Genomic DNA, 18,251 nt, shown 5'->3' on the forward strand with positions numbered 1-18,251 from the left:
CAAGGGCTGGGTGCCCACCAAGAATACAGGTGACCTACCCAATCTGTTCTCCCAAAGATATTGGAATGCTGCCCCAGGTCTCCATGTGGCCTGATGTCTTGGAATCCCTGGGACCCAGAAAGGTGGTGTTGTTTTTAGCTTTTTTGTGTTATATTAAGAAAAGATATTTAACTGAACATACAATGGAGCTGCAATTTATCTTTTACTTTTTTCCCCCCTGGCACTGAGCATTTATTTCTCTTTTTCTTGCAAGGGCAAAAGGTTATACACCTTCTAAGTGTGTGCTTCGCCAAAGTAATCAATACTTAAATGTACCTATTTTCAACCACCCAGAGAGGGAATGATCGTGTAGAAGAGCTCAGACGAGATGTATTACGTTATTGATGAAGTGTCAGTGAGTCAGAGATAGGTAGATGAAATTCTCCTGAAACAACACAGTCTTCAAATATAAGGAAAACGATTTCAGCTGAAACATGTTTTGGATTTAGAAAACCTCAGCTCATAGGAGGGACATAATTGGAAACACCTGAACCTCATACGTCACTTAAAAATATGGAACGCTTCACGAATTTGTGTGTCATCCTTGTGCAGGGGCCATGCTAATCTTCTCTGTATTGTTCCAATTTTAGTATATGTGCTGCTGAAGCAAGCACTGCAATTTATAAGAACATGATTTATATTAGGCTTTTGAAATCTTATAAAAAGCACTTGAACTGAATTACTGTGTGTGATACCCTTTTAAAGAAACTGTTTAACATATTTCTAAATTGTGGTAAAATATACATAACATAAAATTAACTTTAACCATTTTTAAGTGCACGGTTCAGGGACATTAAGTACATCCACATTTTGGTGCACCCATCACCACCATCCATCTCCAGAAATTTTTCATCTTCCCAAACTGAAACTTTGTATCCATTAAACAGCAACTTCCCATTGCCCCCTTCCCCTAACCCCTGGAAACCTCCATTCTACTTTCTGTCTCTATGAATTTGGCTACTCTAGGGACCTCACATAAATGGAATCATACAATATTTGTCCTTTTGCCTCTGGCTTTTTTCACTTGTACAATGCCTTCAAAGTTCAACCAAGCTGTAGCATTTGTCAGAATTTCAGGTGAATGTTTTTACCTCAGCTGCTTTCTCATGCTTCCTTGGGATTTCCATGAATCCTTGTGTCGAATCCCCATCCCTGGAGGCAATCTCACTGGTCTTTCTCACAACAAAAAGGAGGCTGACTGTGGCCTCTGGGTTGCCTCACAGCTGAGGGATGCACACTGCTGGTCACAGGCATTGCAGCCGCTGCTGCCAGGCCAGCCGGGAAGCACTGGGGCTGAGTGGAGCCTCTGGGTCAGGGAGCAATACTGCTCATGCTCCCCTCCCCTCTGCCCACCTCTGTTCCAGGGGCTTTCACATATTTTCCTCTATTAGTGATTTATTCATCCAACATTTATTGAATGCCTATCATGTGCCTGGCATTGTGCTAGGCACAGGAGATACAGCAAGGAGTAGGACAGACATGGTTTCTGCCTCAATGGAGCGTATAATTTAGTGAGAGAAAGACATTAAACAATTAACTACACGAATAAATAAATGTATGATTACAGTTGTGATCACATGTTTCCTGCTATGAAGGAAAAGTGCAGAGTACAATGCAAATGTCTAAATGGGGGCACCGGGCTGCAGCAGAGGCCCTGGGTGTACTCACAACCCACTGACTGACATGGCAGCTCTGCCTGACACTAGAATAAGAATCATAGTCCTTGTGCTCAAGGCACGCTGGGTCTAACAGGGGTAACTGGGTGGACTGGGCTCCCCTTGGTTTTATGATCCCAGGACCACTCTGCTCCCTTCTCCTTTGGGGAACTGCTGCTCCCTTTTCCAACTGTGCATCTTTGGGGGCACCTCTTTTGTGATAGGGGATGTCAGATAGACTGTTCTCTACTTTGGAGGGAAAATAATGACATGATCAGAGCATTGGACCCCAAAACATTGACTGAGATGTCAGGTCTTTGTGTTTTCAAGGCATTTATATCACACCTAGGGCACCTGATCCTTTCTGCTGTCCAGGCCCTAGCAGCATGGCATCATCAACATGGTGGAATAGCATCCTGTCTTGTGTAATGATAAAGCCTTCAAAGTCTGCGAATTGGAGACCTGTCAAAAGAAGTAATGACGTCCTGAGGCAAAGGGCAAAGCTGCACTGATGACCCTGATGAATGAAAGCAGGGTTTCTGATCTTTTCTGCTTCTTGGAATAGAGAAAAAAGCATTTGCCAGATCAATAACTGCATACCAGGTGTCGGGGACTACTATTTATTTTCTCCAGCAATGGTACCATGTCTGAAATAGCAGCTGCAATTAGAGTCACCACATAACTAAGTTTATGGTCATCCACTCTCCTTCTCTAAGACCCATCTGCCTCCTTTACTGGCCGAAGTGAGAGTGAAGTGGGCATGTGATCAAATCACTGGCCCTACATCTTTAAGGGCCTCGATGATCTTATTAATCTCTTCACTTCCCCAGGGTGTGCACTATTGCTTTTGGCTTATCACTTTGGTAAGGAGGGATTTCCATTTGACTTTTCTCATCATCAAATCCCTTACTCTGCCAGTCCAAGAGCCAATACAGTACTTCTGCCAGTTGCTGGGGATATCTATTATAGCTGTAGCGTTAGGGAAATAAATAGGTCTGGAGATCTGCAGGGCCTATTGTGAAGTCATTCTAGTCAAACCCCATTTATTACTTGACCTACCTTAATTCCCACTCTGAGCAGTAGAGCCCAGTGGAGTTCTGGGTCCCCAGGAATTGATATTAGCTCGGAGCCATTGCCTAGTTATCATCAAAAGGCCTGAGTATTAATCTTTTCATTGTGCAGAGTTACCCTGTAGACGGCCTCATGTCCTCTGGGAAAGGCTGGGGCAGAGTCACAGCACATCCCAGTCATGTTAAGTCAGTGTCCTTTCTTGGGAGCATCCATCTAGCTTCCACTTCTTCCAAGGGTTTGAATCAGTGACTGACTTGGGCTTGGGAATCGGGTCAGGGACTGTGCTGTCAATCATGGTGGCTAAAGTCGGACCTCTGTTTACTAGACCTGAAGCTTTTTTCAGATATACAAATCAAATAGAAGCTTAGTGAGTGGGCTGCTCATATGTTTTGGTCTTAGAGACTCTGTGATCAATTAGCCACATCAATCTCCGCAGGTCAGACATCCTGGTAACTCCACTGGCCCTGCTTATTGTAGTGACCATGCTCACTTTCCTCTGAGAATTAAGGGCTGCTCCTTGGTTTCTACAGCCCCAGGGTCTATGCATCCCCACTGAAATAAGGAAGATGCTTCTCCCACCAGCAGCTGCACCAAGGGCTGTTTAGAGGTGCTGGCACTTCCCTTCCCAAAGAATTTCTCAAGGCCTTGGTTTTCTGGGGGATCAACTTTGGGGTAACCAAAAAAAAGCCATGTCTGTTACCTTCTGTTAGGGGGTTAACTTTATTTTGAAAGCAATTGGGAGCCACAAAGTGTTTTCACCAGTGGGGTAGGGTGATGAGATTCACATCCTAACAAGAATACTCCTGCCATTTGGCAGAGAGTCTAGTGGAAGAGGCAAGGCAGGAGCGAGGGTAGCAAGTGGGAATCCGATGCAATGAGCCCAGGGAGCCTTCACAGCATGCAGACAGCAGCCTGAAAAGTACAGGGCAGGTGGATATCAGCACTGGCGGAGTCAGACAGGTACCCCAAACCCTTGGGGTGCCCTGGGTTGGGCCTGGTGAGTGGGGGCATGTAGATGGCAGGAAAAAGGGTTTATTGCTGTACATAGCCTTGATCTTCCTCAGGACGATGCTGGGCAGGGCTAAGCAACAGGTCAAGAGCCAGATGGCTTGGAGGAGAGTAGGTCAGAAGTTCTGTTCTCAGGAGGAGTTTGCAGGCAGTGTGGCCTTGTCCCGGCTTTGGTGATACCCTCTGTAAAGCTCTGAACCCCAGCAGCTGGCTTTGCGGCAAACTTTTGTGGACTGTCTTCCTTGTACCATGCACCATGGAGGGAGGAAGAGGAAAAGTCAGAGCTGGAGACATCTGCCAGGGGATGTGCCACGCTGTCCCCCAAATGGCTCTTTGCAAAGCCGGGAACATTCTTTTATCTAAAGTCTCTGCACATTTGCCCAAATCTTTGAGCTGTGTCATTAGCCCTTTGTGTAGGTGAAGAAAGTGGACCATGAGCTGCCAGCCTAGTTCAACCACACAATGCCAAGGACAAAGCTACAGCCGACATGGCGTTGTGTCGCTCAGATGTTGCTTCAAGAAAAGACTTGCTGCACAGCTCAAGGAGTGTGGTTCAGTGGACAGTGCCTGGCCCCTTCAGGGTCAGCCTCAGCTTTCCAGTTGGACTCACACTCTTCTCTGAGGGGCTCCTAGCCACCACTTGGGCAGGGTGGTGGACAAGGGCCCCACCATTCCCACCCAACCTGGGCCCGGAGCTTCCCACTAGGCTGTAAAGCCCTTGTCAGGTCTGCATCACAATCTATGGCCCCCCACTTCCCAATGCAAGTTCCCTCCTCTTTCCCAGTGGTCACCCCACAATAAACATTTTACACGCCTCGCTCCATCCCAGCGTCTGCTCCCAGAAAACCCAACCTGTGATTCTCTGCTTCCTCATCTGTCAAAGGAGGATAACTAAATACGCAGTTGTTTCAAGGATTCATAACAAAGTGGTGTATGTTAAATACCTTGTCTCAGCTCAAATGCCTCCCCCTGGGTTGATGGACTGATTTCCCATTTGCCCCTTCAAATCTACTTTCCACCCTTATCCACCCCGCTCTGAGCCCCTGGAGGCTGACCCTTAAGGACAGTAGCAACAGGCAGAGGTCAGAAGGCGAGACAAGCTTGAGGCCAGATTATTTCTTCCTCTGGCTCCTTCCCTGCCAAGTTGTTGCTGGCTGGTGGCATCCTTAACCAAAGGCCACAGCTTCTGAGACAGCCCCTGCTCATAACTGCTCCCTTCATTTTGGCCCTGAGGCTGAAGACTTGTCCTGGCTCCCCATTGTTCCTACTCCAGGGCACAGCTGCACCATCCCTTCCCAGTCCCCTTAACCATGCCCAAACCTTGGTAAAGAAGCCCTTTATTAAATGCTCTTCCATTCCCCTACTTGAGTTCCCCATTTGTACTGTGTCCTCCTGACACCCTGATTGGTTCAATCAGTGAGGATACTTTCAACTGCTGCAAGGACTAGAAGTGGCTGCAAGTGTTCCAGCTATCACGCCCAGGCCCAGCAAAGTTCAGAGGAGGCAAAGGAGACCATCTCTTCCTGCATCCTCTTTGCAAGAACAAGGAAAACTTTGCCAAACACTGCCCACACCTATTCTCCACCCCTTTACTGTTGTTGGTAAGAATGGGTCATGTGCTGCCTTAGCCCAGAAAACAGAGCCAGAGACAAAGTATGTGTTGGAGTATTTTACTGGGAAGTGATTCCAGGAATCAGGGTTGAGGAGAGAGGAGCAAAGCAGAGAAGCAGAGAGCATCATGTAAGGATTTTGAGTTGGTGGCCGCTACATGTGAGCAGTTACACTATCCCACGGGACCACTGAGAGGCCATATGAAATGTGTCTCAGGACCATAAGTCCTGGGTGAAAAAGGGAAGAGCGTCCTTCCATGGCTTCCACCCCTATTGGTCAAAGGTTCACTCTAAGGGGTGTTAACTCTCCTTGCATTTCCAGGTTGCTCATGCATGGGTATTTTGTGGGTTCCCATAGTCTAAGTTGTGGCAGCAACAGAGAGGATCCAGGAAGAGGGTGAAAGGCATATGGTGCAGGCCTGAGACACAGCACCGTCAGGTCATACCTGCACCTGTACCCGCACCTGAACTTGGTTGGGGACTGTGCAGAGCGGGTCATTGCAGCAATGGATGGAATATAAACTAGGTGTGGCCAGGAGGGTTTGAAGATGTGCACATGGGCATCCAGTAGACATGCCCATCCAAAAAAGTCACTGGCAAAGGGAATGAGGTTGCTGTGATTGGTTTAAATTAATCATTTGTAGCAGAATGGATGCTGAAGATTCCACCTAAATGCCTCCTCAGAGAGGACATCCTTAACTCTCCTCTCTAAAGACCCCCAGTCACTAAAGACCCCAATCACTCCCATTACCCCATTAATTCCCTTGGTGACACCTACTACAACAAGTAATCAGCCTACATGGCTGCTACTGTGGATTGACTGGCTCAGTGTTCACCCCTCCCCACCCCCACCTAGCAGGCAAAGGCAAGTGGGCTAAAACCTACCCTTCCCTGATTTTCTTCACTGTACCCACAGAGCCTAGCACAGTGCCTGGTGCATAGCAAGGGCTCAAGAATGATTTGTTGGATCGGTAGATGGATGAATGGATGTGGGAAGACTAGCCTAGGTGGAAGAGGAGGAAATAGTGGGCCGTAGGCTCATTTTCCCAACCTGTAAACTTTGTAATGCCCCAGGGCCAAGTCCTCACAACTCCTCTCCACTCATCTCACTTCCTTGGTGAGCTCATCCAGTGTCATCAGTTTAACTTCATATCTCCAGGCATGGCCTCTGCTTTGAACTTCTGACTCACATCCAACTACTACCCAACATTTCCGCTCTGTAACATATCCAAAACAGAACTCTTCTTTTCTCCTCCAAATCTTCTCCTCCCACAGACTTTCCTATCTCAGGAAATGACAACTCCATTCTTCCAGTTGCTTGAGCCGAAAACCTGGGAGTCATCCCCGACGCCTCTATCTCTCACACATTTCTCATTCAATTCTTCAGCCAATCCTTTGGGCTCTACATAGTGTCTAGAAACCCACCATTTCTCCCCACCTCTTCAATCTAAGATACCATCATTTTTCAGTTAGATTATTTCAATAATCTTCTATATAAGATGCTTCTGGTAACCCATGTCACATTTCCCTCAGCCACCTCTGACTTCAGCTCCAGCTGCAGAAGACAGTTGTGTGTGAGCTCAGCTGATCTTGTGCCAATAGTGTCTTGCCTCAAGTGTACACCTCGTGTCCATTTGCTTTCTGCCCTGGACTTCAATGCTGTGAGAGCCCTCACAAGATTCATCTTGTGCTGACAGCCTCTTGCCACAAGTGTGAGCTGCAAGTCTCTTTGCTTTCTGCCCCCTTGAAGCGCAGAGCTGTAGGAGCCTGCTCTACCTATGTACCCAGAAGTGCAGAGTCAACACCCTGGGGGCAACTCTCAACCAGTGGAGGACAGGGCAACTGGATAAATGTTCCTGCTTCCCATCCTTCAGGTGAATGATTCTGAGAAACAGACTGTGCACTTTTCAAGGATGGTAAACTCAAGCTCCTGTTGTCCACAGCAGCGACGTTGATAATGAACCCTACGTTGGCTTGTTCTCCTTTCCCATCTCATTGTCCCCACTCCCTCATGTCCGCTCCTGGGCTCATCTCTCAGAAAAGCCATGTGCACGTAAGTCCTTGTCTCAGGCTCTACTGTCAAGGAAACCCAAGCTAAACTACCTTTCAATTTGTTTCTCTTGCTACCCAGCAGAAGATTGATCCTTTTAAAATACTTCTGAGGCCGGCCCAGTGGCATAGTGGTTAAATTTGAGTGTTCTGCTTCGGTGGCCTGGGGTTTGCAGGTTTGGATCCTGGGCGCAGACATAGCACTGCTTGTCAAACCACGCTGTGGCGGCGTCCCACCAAAGTAGAGGAAGATTGGAATGATTTTAGCTCTGTGACAATCTTCCTCAACAAAAAGGAGGAAGATTGGCAACAGATGTTAGCTCAGGGCTAATCTTCCTCACACACACCCACACATACAAATAAAATAAAACACATCTGATCATGTCCCTCCTCAGCTGAAAACCCTCTGGTGACTCCCACTTCCCCTAAAGAAAAAGCTAAAATCCTGACAAGGCCTGACAGAATCTGCCCCTCCTGCTGTTTCCTCTCTGTCATCATCTCTTGCTAGTCTCCTCTTTGCCCTACTATAGCCACTACCAGGGTTCTTTGCTCCACTATAGTTCTCCAAAGAACCCAGCACACTCCTGCCTCAGGGCCTTTGCATTGGCTATTCCTACTGCCTGACATCCTCTTTCTCCAGATATTTCCAAGCATGTTTCTTCACTTCCTTCAGGACTCTTCTGAAAACACTTCCCAGAGGACTTCCTATGTAAAATAGCAACCTCCACCTCCTCTGGTGTTCCCTGGCCCCTCACACTGCTATAAGTTTTTTGTAGCCCTGATCACATGTATCATAAATTGCTTTTTTGGGGGATATATTTTCTGTTTCTGTGCCCCCCATTTAAATGTAATCTCCAGGAGTACAGGGGCTCAGGGACTTTATTATTATTTTTTTTTCTACAGAACCTAGAACAGTGCTTGACAAGTAGTAAGTGCTCAATAAATATTTGTTGGATCAAGCAAATAAATAAATAAGAAGTGTGTAGGGATTAGACTGTGTAGAACTTGAACCCCTGCTTCTGAGTCTGGCAGTGAGTGTGGTGGCAGCTCTTGGCTGTGTAGGGGAGGAAGACAAATCCTCTACCCTCTCTAGGTTCTTCTGGCTGGTCTATGAATTGAATTGACATGAGACAGAATAACAGGAGAAAATCAAACAAACGTGTACAACATGTAGACATGGGAGAGACTCAGGAAAACTGAGTAACTCAACAAAATGGCCAAGCTGCCAGTTTAAATATTATCTTCAGCTAAAGACAAAGGAGGATGTTGGGGGTGGGGAGAGTCAGGTATGGGAGATTCCCAGAAAAGCCCAGTAAACAAGAATAAGGTTATTATGCAGATTTAAGACCTTGCCTTCCACATTGATAAGAGTTTCCAGAAATAAGGTCATCTCCCCTTCTTCCTGGTACAGAGAGGGAGACACCTTTACAGATGGAGATTTCCCTTACAAATGTATATGTCTCTTACAAAGGGCAACTTCTACTTCTACTTGGTTTTCAGAGCTTTTCCCACGTGTCCAGTTTTTAAAAGTAACCAGCCCCAAATAAGCCTTATGCCAAAGAGACACATTTTGGGGTGGCCAATTCTGATCCCCCATAGTCCTGCCTTTGAAACCTTAAGAAGTTTCACGGTCCTTTGAAACTTTAAGAATTTTCAAAGTTGAGAAGCTGAGTTGATAGATTGTTCCAGCTCATTGAACACATCTCTTAGTCCTGATAATAGGTCAGTCCAGTTAAGTTCATTTTAGAAGGCAGTGATACAGGTGGGCTCCCAAAGTTAGCCCTATCTTGTGGAAGCAAGCAGTCAGGTAGTTAACAAGAAGTATTTCTACAGAAACAAAAAGAAAAACAAAGATAATGGTTGGAGCAAATTATAAACCAGTTTTTGAGCTCAGGAGACAGCCAGTCAAGAAGATTTTTAGTTGTCAGAATTGAAGCATCTTTTGCAGCTTGAAATGTCTCTGATGATTCATTGGGTGTTCAGGTATCCTTTTGAGGGGCTTACACAGCAACAGGTGTGCTATCGTGGTGATCTTTACAAAGTTTATATCAAGTTATCATATCTGAGTTACATTAGTTTGCAGGGCTTCAGGAACAAGGGTATTTTCAGTTCTCAATGATTTCAAATAAAAATGTTGGAAAAATTTGAAAACATACATTTTACTTTCCTCGAATACAAACATATTTTCATTAATTTTTAGTAGCTTTAATCACATATTAGAAGTTTTTTTTTAAAGGTTGGCACCTGAGCTAACATCTGTTGCCAATCTTTTTTCTTCTTCTTCTCAAGTACATAGTTGTATATTCTAGTTGTAGGTCCTTCTGGTTGTGCTAGAATTTTTAACCCTTAGAAACCTTAATTTTAACCTTTAGAGATCTTAATTTTTAGCGAAAACTAAGTAAGCAATTATGAATTGTCTGTAGCTTGGAAAATTTATAAACACTTTTCATAATTTCTATAAACATGTCACTTCATAGTACAATCTTTTAATAAAACACAAGACATGTTCACCAATAGACCTAAAACACCTTTTAGTTTTTCTGTAATAGGAAGCCAAAAGTAGATAAACTTACATTTAGTAATTAACATCTAATATCTTACCTTATTTAGAAATAAGGTAGATATTCAATGAATGTTTCATCATTTAATTGAGCAAAACTTCAAAGTTTCAAGCTACCAAAGAGATTTGGAAGTTATTAAATACACATCATAAAATATAAATATTGCTAAAAATTTAAACTCTTATCTCATTTACACCTAAATTATTTGTTTCCAACAATTATGTTTAGATTACCCACGAAAACTTCATGAGACATAATTAGCTATCATTCATAGCTATTTTGCTGACAAATTTGTAACAGGGATAGCATGAGCTTATTTTACTAGTAAACCCAGCCTGCATGTCTGCATTGTATCCAATGCTGATAACTCTCAGGACATGCCTATTTTAATCAAACCAACAAATTTAAACAAGCTTTTATCTACCAAAGGTTATTTCATATCATGTTAGCTTGAAAGACATTTGGATTGGATTCTATTACATTTAGAAATAATTTATGTTAAGTGCTTAATTTAGGCCAATTAAACAGAGCTCTTAATTTTGGTCATACCATCTGGATGTAAAATATTACACATATATGACATACATATGGACACACATAAACACACAAGCAGACACAGACAGAGACCTTATAGCTTCTGTTAAATTTTTGTTATGAATCAGGTATAATATAAAACTCACTAGTTTCCGAGAAACATTTGCATTTCAAAGAATGACTCTTAGCTCCTAGAGAAGATGGGAGCAGAAAATCTCCATCATAAAGACACAGAGAAAGCAGTCAAGTTTTCTTCAAGATGGAGTTTCTGGGGCATATTTGTCTTATCCGTTTCTAATCTCTTTATATCAGGGAAATCTTTAACTTAAGAGATTAATCAAAAAATTTTTATGTTCTAGGGGCCAGCCCCGTGGCCGAGTGGTTAAGGTCTCATGCTCCACTTCAGTGGCCCAGGATTTCACCAATTTGGATCTTGGGGGAGGACATGGTATTGCTCATCAAGCTGTGCTGAGGCGGCGTCCCACATGCCACAACTAGAAGGACCCACAATGAAGAATATACAACTATGTACCAGGGGGCTTTGAGGAGAAAATAAATATCTTTATTTTTTTCCTTTTTCTCCCCAAAGCCCCCCGGTACATAGTTGTATATCCTAGTTGTGGGTCTTTCTAGTTGTGGCTAAAAAAATTTTTTTATGTTCTAAAACTTCAGGACAGTGTATCACACCTTAAGAAGTGTGCACAAAGCATTTAACAAAGGCCCTCTTTCTAAGTGTACAGTTAAACCTTAGACCCATTTATGGGGGAAGTCCTTTTATTATCCTTTTTTATTAGCACCTGATATTAGCCTCTAGTTTTTATCTCATACTGTGTGGGCTCAGGTAACCCCACTCACTTCCCTTTAGTAAGTTTAATTAACACTGTCTGAGGGAGGATTTATATGCTGGCTTACAATCAGGCAGGGGAAACGTTCCTTTCCCCAGTGAGACACGATGTCTATCCCCACAATACGATCTATAATACAATAAGGCAAAAAGAGATGCAATCATGTCACATAAAAGCTCATAAATACATTAATTTTTCTACAAAATTTCATCTCAATTCCATCATAGCTTTCATTAGGACTTTATAAATAGGTCCTGGTCTTATAATTTTGGACAGGGGAAGTATTCCCAGACAGACATTTAAAAACATACTCAGACAATGTTGATATAACCTCTCTATCTAAAATTAGCTCAAACATTCCAACCTTTATAATCTTATCAACACTTATACATTTACATTTTCTCAATTCACTTGAAGCCCTAGTCAGGGACTTAAGCCTAGCTATTAGGGTTTTTTTTTGGGTTTTTTTCTTTTTGTATTTCCTTTTTCAATTTGGCCTTTTCCTAGGTACCAACAAAACAATTATGATGAGAGCTCTCATAAATTTTTTTCCCCAATGTAAAAGTTTTCCCAATTTAAATGATCCATCATCTGGCCACAGTGATGAGTAGGATCTTAAAGTAACTCATATCAATAAGTTTAACCATGGATGCAAGAGGCGTCCCCAAAAGAGATCCAGAAAGTTCACTCCCAAAAATAGTCTAAGAAAAGCAAAGACCTTCATTGCACATGGAGGGTGAAAAAGCAATGAAGGTTGAGATGACAAAGGTCTCTAATGAAAGCATTTGGGACCCCTTATGACAAATTGCCCTGAGAGCTAACACAGTCAGACAAAGAGAATGTGTCCCAGAACCCCAGTCTACTTGACTGGCTGCTGAGATGCATGCCACTTTGTACATCCTCTGGATGGCAGAGACCAGAAAGATCACAAAGCCAAGCTCCCAAGACATAGAACAAGATGAAAGAAAAAACCTCATCTTATATGCACATTAAGAGTTTTAGCTAAGCCTTGGGTCTCTTGGAGCCAGAATAATACCTAGGAGGGAGGTGCTGCGGGTTTGGGGATTGTGTGTGCTTTACAGAGTACCTAGTCATTGCATGGACATTCTTGAAGTTGGGGGGGGGGGAACTGTGTCATCCACCCCATCCTGTGACCAACTCATTCTTTCACTGGAGACCCCTTGAGGTGGTGAGCACCCTAATGGCTCTTAACTGCTCAACCTGCACCCACCAAATTTGTGGCCTTTTTGGCTTCCAAGATGCCCTTAGCAACAGCTTTCACCTCATGCCCATATTCCCAGACAACAGGATTATAGAAATGCCTGTGTCTTATGACAAATGACAAAAAAGGCAGAGACAAGAAAAAATAGCGACTATCTCAGGGAGGAAACGGATCAATTAACCAATGAGTACTCAACCAAATCCTAGAGTCACTGAGTCCAAGAAGCTGGCTTCACCAATATTTTCTCCTATATTTTTGAAAAGGAAACAAAGCTCACCACTCTTGCTTCCAATGGACCCTGCAGGCAGAGATCTGCGAGACTGACGTGGTAAGAACTCTTAGCTACTGCCAGCTCTTGTCAGGGGTCCAGGATCTCTCAGCTGCTGGAGTCTAGGAGCAAGCAGCATGCAGCCAGTGAAGTTTTATCCTACCCTCATTGCCAAACTGTTGGGGAGGAAGATCCTCTACCCATTCTAGGTCCTTCTGGCTGGTCTATGAATTAAATTGACATGAGACAGAATAACAGGAAAAAATCAAACAAAGCTTTATAACATGTAACATGGGAGAGACCCAGGAAAACTGAGTAACTCAACAAAATGGCTGAGCTGCAGCTGAAATATTATCTTCAGCTAAAGACAAAGTAAGATGTTGGGGGTGGGGAGAGTCAGGTATGGGAGATTCCCAGAAAAGCCCAGTAAACAAGAGTAGGGTTGTTATGCAGACCCGAGTCCTTGCCTTCCGCATTGATAAGAGTTTCCGGAGATAAGGTCATCCCCCTTCTTCCTGGTACAGAGAGGGAGACACCTTTACAGATGGAGATTTCCCTTACAAATGTACATGTCTCTTACAAGAGTAACTTCTACTTCTACTTGGTTTTCAGAGCTTTTCCCGCGTGTGCAGTTTTTAAAAGTAACCAGCCCAAAATAATCCTTATGCCAAAGAGACATATTTGGGGGTGGGCAATTCTGATCCCCCACAGTTGTGAAGGGCACTGGAGGCTGGCAGCAGCATACCTCTGCTGAGAATTCACCCGATGCTTTGCCCTCTGAGGCTGCTTCCTGGTTGACCATCTTTGGGGGCCTATGCTCTGATATTTGTCTCAAGGAGTCCCAGGTAACACCTCAAAGACTTCAGAGCATTTAGAAAAATAAAACCTCTATAAGCCTGCTCTATGCTGATCCCATGGAAAAGGGAGTTTGTCCCCTTCTGGTCCCTGAGATCCTGGCCATCACCAGCACGAAGTGACCTGAGTCACCTCTGAGTGCTGGTCAGGCACAGCTCACCAGCCAAGAACTCCTCTGATGCACACTGGCAGTCTAGCCAGCGGGATGGTTGGAATCCATGGGGGCACTGGGAAGGGGCTGAGGGTCGCCTAGAGGGCAGGCATGCTGTGGTCCAAGGCTTCCATTCCCAAGCTCTGTGAACAGTCACCCCGGCCCCTGCCACATGGCCCAGCCACCAGTACCTGGGGCTAGGGGCCGGGCCAGGCTGGTTCTCTCCTCCAAAGGGAGGCAGCCCATCCACCTTTGCAGAGACCTGGAGCCTGCCATGAAGCCAGCAGCTCTCCCTGTGAGCACAGAAGACACAGCCCCCAGTGGCAGGGGGAGGAAGCCCCTCTCTGATGAGTGCCTGAGCCGGCCCTCCAGGCTTCCTCAGGGCCCCGGGCTCTGCAGGCAGTCAAAAGTGGGAGCTGCATCCGGGACTGAAGAGGTTAATGTGCATCTGCCTCCGAATGTTAATGTGTCTAGGTGATGTCAGTAGGAGCCGGGGAAGAAGGGAGTAGGGAGCGCAGTGGGGCTTGGAGGCAGCAGAGGCTGCCCGGCTGCCGAGGAAGACCCCCTTTCGGACTGCGGGGCTCAGGCTCTGGGACAAGGCGGGCGGGCGCTGGAGGCTGCCGCAGCCTGCGTGGGTGGCCCTGGGAACGGGCGACCGGCGCCGGCAGGATGGACCTGGAAGCCTCGCTGCTGCCCACCAGCCCCAATGCCAGCAACACCTCGGATGGCCCGGAGAACCTCACCTCGGCCGGTGAGTGGTGTTGGAGGGGAGTGCTCCCTCCTCTGCGATGGGGGTGGGAAATGGGAAGGCTTCACCTCTGAGCCAAACTGCTTGGGAAACTTTATTGCAGTTCTTAGGGAAGAGATCTGCAGTCTGCTTTGCCCGGAGGGGAAGGGGAGAAGGGGGCGGGGCAGGCAGGGGCAGAAGGGACGGGAGCAGACGAGAAGGCAAAGGCACGTTCAGAATTGGCAAGAGATGGTGGCCAGCTGCCTGGGAGACAGGGGAAAGCTTGTGGATGAGTTTTAAAAATGCTTTGCAGAAAAAATGCCAGGCTGGAAAAGCAAGCAAGAGAAGCTGGAGGATAGAGTGTGGGGAGACAGCTGGAGGCTTGCTCACTCACGGATCCCCTTGGCTTTTTACTCCAACTCGCGTAATGGGGTCTGAAACATCCTCACTGCCCCCTGGAAAAGGCCGCCGGAAGGGGTAACTCAGAGAGCCCTGAGGGGATTAACTTTCCTGGTGAATGAAGCTTCCTGACATTTCCAGAGCTAAGATGCCCTGGAATTCTATCTTTGAAGGAGAAGGGAAGGAAGGAAAAAGAAGAAAGGTTTGTGAGAAGGAAATTCTCAGGCGGCTGGGCTGCAACACACAGCTTCAGTCTGCTCACTCCTGGGGAAAGCCCAGGCTCAGAGATACTGACCAAGGAACCCAGGATGGGGGGCTGTGGGGCCCATGGGCAAAAGCCTCCACAAGGCAGGCGCCCACAGAGATGCCCAGGAATCAGTGCACAGCTTCCAACCAGCGATTTCTAAAATGAAATGATCAGGGCTGCAAATAGGAAAAGAGAAACCACATAGATGTGCACGCGCGCGCGCACACACGCACAGACACTTTCATGTCCTTCTGGCTATTTTGGTGAGGTTTCCCGGTAAAGCCCAGGGGCTCACACCATAATTCTCTGCAGACAGCAGAGAATGTGGTTCTTGACTCTGTGCCTTCTGAGAAAATGCAAGAGGCAAAGGACTGAGTTCTTCAACTAACAGGTGATGCAGGGGAATTTGGTCCGATTAACCAGGGACTGGTGGAGGAGGGCAAGGGAACAGGATTAGCAGCAGTGTGGGGAGGGAGAATGGCAGAAGAGGGTTCCAGATGAATGGTGGGCCCTGAGCTGAAATGAGGGAGGGTGAAGAGGTGAGCAAGGGCATGACTGGAGGCTGAGCCTGCCAGTAGGATGTCAGCCCTTAGAGAGCAGAGTCCATGTCAGACAGTTGACGCTTGCTCCTCTGTCCCCAGGGCCACCTGCTCGCACAGGGAGTATCTCCTACATCAACATCATCATGCCTTCCGTCTTCGGCACCATCTGCCTCCTGGGTATTGTTGGGAACTCCACGGTCATCTTCGCGGTGGTGAAGAAGTCCAAGCTGCGCTGGTGCAGCAACGTCCCTGACATCTTCATCATCAACCTCTCGGTGGTCGATCTCCTCTTTCTCCTGGGCATGCCCTTCATGATCCACCAGCTCATGGGCAATGGCGTCTGGCACTTTGGAGAGACCATGTGCACCCTCATCACGGCCATGGATGCCAACAGTCAGTTCACCAGCACCTACATCCTGACTGCCATGGCCATTGACCGCTACCTGGCCACCGTCCACCCCATCTCCTCCACCAAGTTCCGGAAGCCCTCTGTGGCCACCCTGGTGATCTGCCTCCTGTGGGCACTCTCCTTCATCAGCATCACGCCCGTGTGGCTCTATGCCAGGCTTATCCCCTTCCCAGGGGGCACAGTGGGCTGCGGTATCCGCCTGCCCAACCCGGACACTGACCTCTACTGGTTCACCCTGTACCAGTTTTTCCTGGCTTTTGCCCTGCCCTTCGTGGTCATCACGGCCGCATATGTGAGGATCCTGCAGCGCATGACATCCTCAGTGGCCCCTGCCTCTCAACGCAGCATCCGGCTGCGGACAAAGAGGGTGACCCGCACAGCCATTGCCATCTGCCTGGTCTTCTTTGTGTGCTGGGCGCCCTACTATGTGCTACAGCTGACCCAGTTGTCCATCAGTCGCCCGACGCTCACCTTCGTCTACCTGTACAACGCGGCCATCAGCTTGGGCTATGCCAACAGCTGCCTCAACCCCTTTGTGTACATCGTGCTCTGTGAGACCTTCCGCAAGCGCCTTGTCCTGTCGGTGAAGCCCGCAGCCCAGGGGCAGCTTCGAGCCGTCAGCAACACCCAGACAGCTGATGAGGAGAGGACAGAAAGCAAGGGCACCTGACACTCCCCCTGCCAGCCTGGGTACCTCCAGCTCAGGACACCACAGCAGACCGTGGGGAGAGATGCTGAGAAAAACCCAAGACTCCTCTGGGAGAATGCAGGGAGTCTGGGTGATGAGGGGTTTATGCAACTAGAAACATTCCACAGGGCCCACCAATTGCTGGGGGAGGCTCAGAGCCAGGTGTGGAGGCTTCACACATCAAAAATCCCCTGGGGAGAGCAGGATGAGACCTTTGGGTTGAAAGAAACTGTGCAAGAAGAAAATTTTGGTTTAAATGTTCAGTGGAGCCCTACATCTGCTAGCTCCCAAATGTCTTTTTTCTTTTGGTGAGGAAGATTGGCCCTGAGCTAACATCTGTTGCCAATCCTCCTCTTTTTTTGCTTGAGGAAGATTCGCTCTGAGCTAATATCTGTGCCAATCTTCCTGTATTTTTTGTATGTGGGATGCCTCCACAGCTTGGCTGATGAGTGGAGCAGGTCCACACCTGGATCTGAACCTGAGAACCCAGGCCGCTGAAGCAGAGCGTGGAACTTTAACCACTTGGCCATGGGGCTGGGCCTCCAAATGTCTTTTTCCCAAGAGAAGAGATGGAAGGCTTCTGGCTGAGTTTATTTGAAATCAGGCTGGGCCAGGGTGTGGGTGGGGGGGCCATACGACACAGGGCCCTGGGGAGACGGGAAAGGTGGTATGGCCTCAGCTCTTTCCCGTGTCCCATTGGTTTGAGGGAGGGCAGCCTTTCACCCAAGCTGGAGGATCATGAAAAATGAAGAATGCCATCTTTCCGTGTTCCAGCATCCTGTGTTGATTTCCCTTTATCTCCAGGGGATGCATGTTCATTTTGGGGGGTGGGGGTGGGGCTGAGGCCACAGGAGTAAAAGCCCCCTTTGCTAGATCTGCTTACTGAGAACGACAAGGCTACCTGAGGTGGGTGTGGGTGGGGGGGTCTTGAAATTAAGAAAAATGGGGAGGGGCCAGGGAGCTTTTGCAGCTGAGGGGACATTGTTTTCCTGGGTCACATTTGTCAATCACCAGATCCAGAGTGAGCAGCCACCAGGGTCCTGCATGTGCAGGGGTCATTCTGATGCCTGCTGTGTTGGCATCATCTTTTGGCTCTAGCCCTTACTCTCCAAAATAAAAACCAATAAAGGACAATCTCCACCCACATCTCTCTGGATGCTCCTGTATAATTGCTCGGGCTTAGGGGTGGGGGTGGGTGGCAGAAAAGGAAGGAGGGTTCCCCTGTCTGTAGAATCTCGACCTTGGTTCAGGCTGCCTTTTAGGAAGCAAGAAGCAGGGGCTCTGCTTGTCTAAACCCACGGGGAGGATTCAGTGACACAAATGGAATTACTATGAATTCATTAAATTGCAATTCTGCTGCTGGGCTTGTTC

The 18,251-nt window shown here is 47.0% G+C and overlaps 1 protein-coding gene and 1 non-coding gene across 3 annotated transcripts in view; one reads left to right on the forward strand and one right to left on the reverse strand.

Annotated features, from left to right (window-relative positions):
- MCHR1 (melanin concentrating hormone receptor 1) overlaps positions 1 to 18,024 on the forward strand; it is a 31,291-nt gene extending 13,267 nt beyond the window's left edge. Inside the window, exons 3-5 of one of the 2 annotated variants that reach the window (XM_070253679.1) lie at positions 12,858 to 12,922; positions 14,343 to 14,619; positions 15,883 to 18,024. In XM_070253679.1, the coding sequence (XP_070109780.1) occupies positions 14,346 to 14,619; positions 15,883 to 16,862 (1,254 nt within the window). In that variant the 5' untranslated portion in view covers positions 12,858 to 12,922; positions 14,343 to 14,345 and the 3' untranslated portion in view covers positions 16,863 to 18,024. Of the gene's footprint in view, positions 1 to 11,140; positions 12,923 to 14,342; positions 14,620 to 15,882 lie in introns of those variants that run through there. The other variant, XM_003364301.5, reaches the window with a different exon arrangement.
- Positions 547 to 653, reverse strand: LOC111771157 (U6 spliceosomal RNA). The gene has a single exon (XR_002804824.1). It is a non-coding gene; the product is annotated as a U6 spliceosomal RNA (small nuclear RNA).
- Positions 18,025 to 18,251: the final 227 nt, after the last annotated feature.

Source organism: Equus caballus, chromosome 28 (genome assembly GCF_041296265.1).
Source record: "Equus caballus isolate H_3958 breed thoroughbred chromosome 28, TB-T2T, whole genome shotgun sequence".
In the NCBI taxonomy this organism is placed as follows: Eukaryota; Metazoa; Chordata; class Mammalia; order Perissodactyla; family Equidae; genus Equus; species Equus caballus.